General features: G+C 34.6%; 1 protein-coding gene across 1 annotated transcript; it reads right to left on the reverse strand.

The window, feature by feature from the left end:
- Nucleotides 1–7,543: 7,543 nt before the first annotated feature.
- On the reverse strand, nt 7,544–9,254 carry LOC131622967 (F-box/kelch-repeat protein At3g23880-like). Its single transcript, XM_058893971.1, has 2 exons — nt 7,999–9,254; nt 7,544–7,640 (listed from the first exon to the last, which is right to left on the reverse strand). Exons 1-2 carry the CDS (start codon nt 9,252–9,254, stop codon nt 7,544–7,546), a joined length of 1,353 nt encoding a protein of 450 aa, XP_058749954.1.
- Between the last annotated feature and the right edge of the window lie 360 nt (nt 9,255–9,614).

Raw genomic sequence — 9,614 nt, forward strand, 5'->3', positions numbered from 1 at the left:
TGGATGTTATGCATATTGAAAAAAATGTATTTGACAGCGTCATAGGTACGTTACTCAATATACAAGGAAAGTCTAAGGATGGCCTTAACATAAGGAAAGACATGGTAAACATGGGAATGAGAACTGAATTGGGACCCGTGACGAAAGGAAGACGAACATATCTGCCACCTGCTGTTTACACTCTATCTAGAAAGGAGAAGAAAACATTGTGTAAGTTCCTCAGTGAAGTTAAAGTTCCAGAAGGCTACTCTTCAGATATTAGAAGACTTGTGTCCATGAAAGACCTCAAGTTAAAGAGTTTGAAGACGCATGATTGCCATGTTATAATGGAACATTTTTTACCAATAGGTATACATTCTATTCTGCCAGAAAAAGTAAGAAGCGCAATAACTAAGCTGTGTTTCTTCTTCAGGTCAATTTGCAGTAAGGTGGTCGATCCCGCGATCTTACCAACATTGCAAAAAGAGATAGTTGTTACTTTATGTGATCTTGAAATATATTTTCCTCCCTCGTTTTTTGACATAATGGTTCATCTAGTCGTTCATCTTGTGAAAGAGACACAATTGTGCGGACCAGCTTATATGAGATGGATGTACCCTGCTGAACGTTATATGAAAATATTAAAAGGGTACGTGAAAAACAGAAGTCGACCGGAGGGTTGTATTGCCGAACGATACGTTGTTGAAGAAGCGGTTGAGTTTTGTACTGAATATCTGTCAAATGTTCAATCAATTGGACTCCCCAAATCTCATATTGTCGAAAAAAAGAAGGAAAAAGGCTAATTGGAAATAAAGTTGTGACAGTATCAATGGTCGAACGGGATCAAGCGCACTTGTATGTTCTGCACAATGAGATTGAGGTTGAGCCGTATGTTGAAATGCACAAGGTTGTTCTCCGAGATTTAAATCCAAATAGAAATGAGAACTGGATAGTACGAGAGCACAATCGAAGTTTCATACCGTGGTTTAGGGATCATATTTATTCAAAGTATCGTTCAGATCCTGCTTCAGTAACAGAAAGGTTGAGATGTTTAGCCTATGGTCCAAGTGTAATTGTGCTTTCTTATAGCGCATACGCAATTAATGGATACACATTTTATACCAAAGAACAGGATGATAAAAGTACTATGCAAAATAGTGGTGTTACCTTGGTAGCTGAAGCAATGCACATATCAAGTGCGAATGACTTAAATCCGAAATTTGCAAATTTGTCATATTTTGGGGTTATCGAGCGCATTTTGGTGTTTGATTACGCGAAGTTTCAGATTCTTGTATTTGGTTGCAAGTGGGTTGAAAATAATAGTGGCATACGAATGGATAAGTCAGGATTTTTGCAAGTGGATCTCAATAGGGTAGGGTACAAAGATGAGCCTTTCATTCTAGCCTCTCAAGCTAAACAAGTGTTCTATGTCAATGATCCGACAAGTACGAAATGGTCTATAGTGCTTTTATCTAACAAAATAGTTGATGAAAACATTGAAGATCAAGGTGATATTGGTGTTGGCATTGAATCTTATACAAGAAACGATCAAAATGAGAATGAATCTTGTACTAGAAGTGATCATAATGAGGGTATTTGGATCAATCCAACCGTCCGCGTTGTTAAGAGACGCGTAGAACACAATCCTACCAAGAAAAGAAAGAGACGTTAGTGATAAAGGTAATAGTATACATATTCCGACTAATTTGCTTTATTCAATTTGTACCGATTGTTTTATTCAATAGTATAGTACTTATTCAATTTTGGTGCATATTCTCGTTTTGTACATAACTTTTGAACCATGTATCCGTTTGTCGACTTATTTACATGTAACTATACTATTTTGACGATTCTGGAGTTGCTCGTGCACTTATATTTACATTTCGGGACTGTTTTTTTATCGGTTTTGCTTCTGCCCGTAATTAGAAGTCGGGCTTAGGGTCTGAATTTCGGAAAACCGACTTTATTTTTGAGTCCGTGGGGACGTTTTACCATAGCCATGTAAATTTCATTGAATTCCGACAACTTTCTTTTTCGACGCTTATTTTGATTTGTACCGATTTCGTTTCCGATACACTTGTACATGCATGGTTTGAGTTTCATTTGACTTGTATAGATTGCTAGCTTATTAATAGTGTACTAATGTGCTTTAGTTTGTTTGATACAGGTTCAATGGCTCCGGATAAAGATGCTCCACCTGAAAACTCACAAGAAAACTCACAAGAAAGAGATGCTCCGGATACAAATGCTCCATCTGATACTGAAGCAAAAGAAGTTACACAAGGCATCACCATTATGAAGGGAATCATTCGACATAGAGACCAAGGATTAGTATACCATTTGGAATGGAATTCTGAAAACCAACCAATTGGTCCTAATTCTGCAAAGTTGACAAGCTATATTGGTACACTTGTTCGTATGCATATTCCACTCTCTGTAGCTAAATGGAATCTGAAAAGCGAAGAGTTGGATGCGAAAAAAAAAACGATTTGGGACGAGCTTCAGGTATATATCATATATGATTAATTGTTGTTATTATCTTGACGATAAATTGTTTAAATTAATTATACTAACACACTATGCGTATGTTTTTTTGCAGAGGACTTTTGACATACCAGATAAGCGTAGACGCTACATACTTAGTTTGGCCGGAAAAAGATATAGAGGGTGGAAAGCTTTTTTAACAAATAACTATCTGAAGGATAAAGATGGAAACTTTCTTGAAGAGGCACCTGGACGGCCAAAAAAGTATGAGATCTTCATTGATGAAAAAGATTGGGTTGAGTTTGTAAATCAAAGAGATGAAGATTTTCGGAAAAGGAGTGTCAGAAATAGCGCGAGAGCATCAAAACCCACGTATCCATACAAAAAAAGGCGTTTGGGATATGCACGCTTAGAGGATAAAATTGTAAGTAAATAGAAATGTGTTTTAATTAATTGTCTAAATATGCTTTATTTGATGATTTTATCATTTGTGTCAATGCATAGTTAGAGGAGACTAAAAGTGAGGAAACCTCACTTCCTGTACATGTGTTGTGGAGGGAAGCTCGTGTGGGCAAGAATCAAGCTGTCGATCCCGGTGTTCAGAGAGTTTATACTGAATACGTAAGTATAATACTGTGTCTTTAATTAAATCAAATGTTTTTTAATATATAAATCATTTTTTATTTCCACTAATAACTATTGAAATGTAAATGAATTACAGGAGACCTTGTCGCAATCGGTGTCCACCGGTGAGGACCAGGATGATAGGAGCATACTTAGTAGAGCACTAGATGCTCCTGAGTATCCCGGTCGGGTGAGGGGTAAGGGTCATGGTGTGACTCCAACCTCTTTTTACAAGAGCCCTAGGAGAAGAAATCCTACCAATCAAGAAGTGTTGCAAAAATTGCAGGAATTGCAAGCACAAGTCTCTGAATTGCAAAGAGATAAAGATATGTATATGAGAGAAAAGTGCAATACTGCATCGGTGAAAGAAACTAGTGATAAAGCTAGTTTCAACTGTCAAAGAAAACTTCCCGAGGTAATTATAAATTTCTTTTCCTTACAAATTGTTCTATTTTATTAACGATAATGACTTTATATTTACTATTGGTTTAGGGCATTTCTTCTTGCCAACTATACTTATCAGCACCGTATTATCGCCTAGTTGGCAAGGGAAAAGTGCACAACACTGTGGGAGATTTACTTCACCATAGACCGCTCCCGGATGGACACCTGAAAGTATCAGTTGATGTTGTATTAGATCATGATGCGGTGCTACCGGTACCTGACATGGTCTCAGAGACAACATTGATGCGAGATGCAATAGGGTCATTTGTTGCATGGCCCTCGGAGCTCATTATCATTGGTGATGAGGTATATTCAAAACTATTATGAATCATTTAGTTTTCGAATGTCAATTCCGCACCGTTACATTAATTATTTTTTACATTTTAATTTTAAACTGCTCCTACAAAACCCGCAATTAAGGGCAAGGGGATTTTACAGGAGGAGGAGTCTGTTGCATCACTAAAAGAGGTACATTTAAGGTGTTAATATATAATTTGAATCTAAATTGCATGATTTTATATTTTATCGATCGTTATATGATTTTTAGGCATCTGCTCGGGGGTCACAACAAGTGACACAGGACGTTCGTAGCGTACCACCTAAGGGTCCTCCGAAGCAAGCGGCAAAAAAAGGTGGTGCTTTTGTGCCTCGATACCGGACGACGCTCGGAACACTTGTTGATATGTCCGATTTGAAGGAAGGTGCTCTCCGTCAAATCAATATGGAGGAAGGTATCTTTGGTGTTGAATTCATGTCACCTATTGCAATAGATGACTTGGAAGAGATTTTTACGCAAGAACAACTAGGCGTGTCTAATATGCACTCGTACATCCGGTAATATTCACTCATCCGATATATTATTTAATTAGTCGAACAATTTATTTACACATTATGTTTATTATGTTTTTCACTCATCCGATAATATACACTAATATGCACTCATACATCCGGTTATTCACTCATCCGCTAATATGTTTATAATGTTTTTATTTAAGGTTGTTGCATGACAGAGTGTTGCGCGGGACTCCATTGTCAAACAGATTCCGTTTCGTGTCTTCCGCCCATTGCAGCGGTATGACAATTGCTTCGGAACTGGAATCAGTTAGACAGCGCTTAGTCGATAGATTCATGTCATCCAGCAATACAGAAAGTCTGATTCTTTGGGCGTATAATACCCGACCAGTAGGGTTAGTTTCTCATTCTTGGTTCATTTAATCTTTGTTTCTTTTACGTAACAAAATTTTCATATAACCTATTGTTTTAATTTATAGAGCACACTGGTTGTTGCTTGCTATCAACCCGATAAGAGAAGTTGTATATTATCTGAATTCGGTAGATGGTGAGTGGAGCAATTATCCGGCTATGAAGGAAATTATTGATGTGTAAGTGGGATCGTTCTAAATATTCTTGTATATTTATATATTTAATTATTTGTGAGATTGATCTAAATATATGCTTTTAATTTTTTGTTAGATCAATACAAGTGTTCCGAAGTCAACGAGACGCACATGTATCCCGGACTAAATCAAACAACATTACTTTGTTCATATTAATCAGCTATTCATGTAGTAGGATTAATTTGTGTCGATTTGAAGAGAATATTATAGTCCTACCTATGGTTACTAACTTTGTTCATATTGTTGCCAATTAATATTTGAAGTATAATATTGTTGTTGATGTTAGAGATTTAGTTTGATTGACATAATGATGTATATATAAAATTTTGGATATTATAATGGTATTATATTAGTATATATATAGTCCTACCTATGGTTGAAAATATATCGTCGAAAATATATTACAGGTCGAAAATATTACAGGTTGAAAATATATTACAGGTCGAAAATATTACAGGTCGATCTGGGAGGCTGAAATTATAGGCTACACTTTAAAATATCTCATTTAGAAACGACAGCGCTTTTAAAAAGCGCTCTTAAAGGTCCACATACGAAAGCGCTTCGATACAAAAAGCGCTCTTATAGGCTGCTACAAAAAGAAAAAAAATACGCAACCTACCAAAGCGCTTTTGAAAAAGCGCTCTAGTAGGGGGGTCTACCAGAGCGCTTTTTCCTTAAAAAGCGCTCTTATAGGCTGCTACAAAAAGAAAAAAAATACGCCACCTACCAAAGCGCTTTTGAAAAAGCGCTCTAGTAGGGGGGTCTACTAGAGCGCTTTTTCCAAAAGAAGCGCTCTTATAGGGGGGTCTACCAGAGCGCTTTTTCTTTAAAAAGCGCTCTTATAGGGGGTCTACCAGAGCGCTTTTAGAAGCGCTTTCGTAGCCTACGCCAGCGCTGGCTTTGGCAGCGCTTTAAAGCGCTGTTAAAGGCCAAAAAAAGCGCTTTTAAAGCCCACGCGTGTTGTAGTGTATGAATACATTATTGTGTGAACAGTTTTATGACTACATTATTTTGTTATGTAGTACTTTGGTGGATTGATTTGAAACTGGTAGTTTGTTTCATGTTTGTTTTTGTTGTTGTTGAGCCTTTAATTGACCGTGTTGTTCTGTTCATACTTTGCAGGACCAGGCCGGGAAACGATCAAACTTTTGAAGTATAATATTATAGTACTCTAGGGTGGTTACTAACTTTGTTCATACTGTTGCCAATATTTGAAATGAGTTAGTTACATGTGAAAATATTGGTTTGTTACTGATTTAGTTTGTTTGACATGAGTTAGTTACATGTGAAACTTTCTGTATATATATCATACTTTACATGATTTAGTTTGTTTGACAGAAACTATAATGATGTATATATATAATTTTGGATATTATAATGGTATTATATTAGTGTGTGTGTATATATATATATATATATATATATATATATATATATATATATATATATATATATATATATATATATATTGTCCTACCTATGGTTAAAAATATATCGTCGAAAATATATTACAGGTCGAAAATATTACAGGTTGAAAATATATTACAGGTCGAAAATATTACAGGTCAAACTGGGAGGCTTAAATTACAGGTCAAACTGGGAGGCTTAAATTACAGGTTGCACTTTAAAATACCTCATTTAGCAACGACAACGCTTTTAAAAAACGCTCTTAAAGGGTCACCTACTAAAGCGCTTTATTACTAAAAGCGCTGCCTAAGATTAAAAAAAACATAAAAAGTAAAAAAACGCAACCTACGAAAGCGCTTTTGGAAAAACACTCTTATAGGGGGAGCTACCAGAGCGCTTTTTCTGGAAAAATCGCTCTTATAGGGGAGGCTACCAGAGCGCTTTTTCTGGAAAAAGCGCTCTTATAGGGGGAGCTACCAGAGCGCTTTTTCTGGAAAAAGTGCTATTATAGGGGGGCTACCAGAGCGCTTTCAAAAGCGTTGTTGTTACCTACGGCAGCGCTGACTTTGGCAGCTCTTTAAAGCGCTTTAGTAGCCCAAAAAAGCGCTTTAAAAGCCCTTTTCCATAGTAGTGTTTATAAAATATTAGAATTTAGACCAAATCAAACTTAAAGCTTCATCATCATTATCAAACTTTAAATCGTCATCATCCATATTGGTGAACCTCGTCAAAGAGACCGAAACCTCAAATTTGAATGTACTAGTTAGGTGAACATTTTCTAAAAAAATATTTCTAAATTTTACTAAAATTCCACATAGTTATTCCAACTGAGTAGACTTAATTTAATTTTACTAGTGTAGATCAAAGTCAATTCAAAATTATTACTTAAACCTAAATGGGACATATGAATTTTTAAATCCCAATTTTCTGGATAAGAGATAATAATAAAACCCAAGCTGAACTCCATACCATAGAAAAATAATTAAAACTATCAATAAACTGAGCTTAAGTTACATAAATAGTTCTTACAAAGATTCTCCAACATGTTAAGAGAAAGCCATCTAATGTCTTTGGAATAAGGGACTATGACTCAACAAGCTAGAATATTAAATGACACAAACAACAACTGAGAGAACTTGCAAATACCATACATATGTATTGCTACATATATAACAAAATGAAGATTATTATTCCCAGCTGATTCCTTTCTATACTTTGATAGTCCATCCACCAAACCCAATATCAATGTCACTTAGTTCATCTTCATATTCATCATCTTCTTCATCTTCATCATCATCTTCATCTCTATCCCCTTCTCCAGATCTATAATTTAAACAAAATATCAATTAGACTAAAAGTGAAACAACACAAATATAGGCTTCAATCACAATATCATGAATCAAAGCATGTAGCATATAAGATTTACTATAGTGTCATTAAAAGATATATTCAATTACAATATCATTATCATCATGTATAGAAATAAATTAACACTTATATTTTTACAATAAATATTTTCAAGTTTGTCACTTGCTTGTATCTATCATTAGATTGATATATAATCATTTTACAGCTTAATTAACCTAAGCTATTCTCACATAATATGTTATTGTAAAAAAATTTAAGAAACATAAATAAAGTACATAGGTTTAAAAGAACTTACTTCCAATCAGTTGAAACCAAGCTTTCAACATAATCGACAGCCGTGAACCAGTCTATTTCATTGGAAATTCTAGTTCTCTTTACAGTATTATCTAGTTGATTATAGATAATTACTGCATAAATTTCATCATGTGCCAATATTAGTGTATTTCCATCCTTCGAAATATATAGCGGCAATAATGGAATCTCGCATTTCATGTAATCAACATAAAAAAAGTCAACTTCCATGGGAGGGTTATTGATTTGAATATTAGAATATTCAATTCTGAATAGTTGAGTCCAAGACTGATGGTCTCCAAACTCCTTCATTTGCCATACAACAAACTCAATTTTATTATAATCGTGTGAAAAACAAAGGCAGTCCATCATAACCCGAAGAGATGGCTCAAGGCACGGGACCTCAATAAAATCCTTAGGAAGCAAAAACTTTTTGTATGTTTCTGTCGAAAGATCAAGTGAAACAATCACCAATTGTTTAACATCTGGAATTAAAGCTCTAAATCTTTCTCCATCAGACAAGGATATGTAAGCACCCTGAATAGACAACCAATTAATAGTTCCACTCAAATGCACACCCTTATTCCAAATTAGAGGAGCCGACGAAAAACTTTGAATATCTCTCCAACGATTGTCACCTAAATTAAAAACTCTCACCTTGCTTATCCAAGCATCGTCATGGTTCTCACCGTCTTCATTTCGTTGGGTATGAAGTGCCACTATCTTATATGTTCCTGTTAAATAATCACAACCAAAACTAAACTTGAAAGGGCCTAATGAAGACTCGTAGTCGCAAAAAAATCCTAATTTTTCAGATATTGTCCTTGTTGCTGGGTTCCATAAACAGAATTTGTACTTTGTTTTTTCATTAGTGATAGAATTGAAAATTACACATAGCAATCCATTGCATGAACCAACAACTTCATAAATTCCCCATCTCGGACTCAAGCAAGTCTCACTAGCAATAGTTAGTGAACGACTCTCGAGTAATTGATTTACGAGTACAGATACCACACAAGTCAGAGGGTATTCAGGAATTGATAGTATGAAATGAGGGTTTTGAGACGATAACTTAATGTGCATTTTGGTAAAAATTGAATCAGAGATGAAAGTGTTCCAAGATTTGCTTACGCACCTGAATCTTTGGATGTTTTTCACACTAAGGAGAGAGAGAATTTCCGTGATAAGCTCAGGAGGAACAAACACCGGACGCAATAATATTCTAGAATGAATTTGTTTCTTCTTTGTAAGAATATCCATGGGAGCAGTGGTATAGAAGTTAAAAATATAAAACAATTTTGTGAAACGAGAGCATAGAGAAGATGGTAAAAGGATGAGTGAAATATTAGTTATATATACATAATTTTTATAAATGTTAGTTATTAAATTACTATATATATATATGAATATATGATATGATTTTTACAATTTGATATATTTCAAATATGGAAAAAAATAAAATACTAAAAATATATTACTTTATATATTTTTTTTTACCATTTAATATATTTTAAATAAGAAAAAAAATAAAATACTATAAATAAATTATAAATAAATGATAATTTATTTTTAGTATTTTGATTTTTTTCCTTATTTAAAATATTTCAAAAAACAAAAAAT

The sequence above is a fragment of the Vicia villosa genome, unplaced genomic scaffold (genome assembly GCF_029867415.1).
Source record: "Vicia villosa cultivar HV-30 ecotype Madison, WI unplaced genomic scaffold, Vvil1.0 ctg.000045F_1_1_3, whole genome shotgun sequence".
Classification (NCBI taxonomy): domain Eukaryota; kingdom Viridiplantae; phylum Streptophyta; class Magnoliopsida; order Fabales; family Fabaceae; genus Vicia; species Vicia villosa.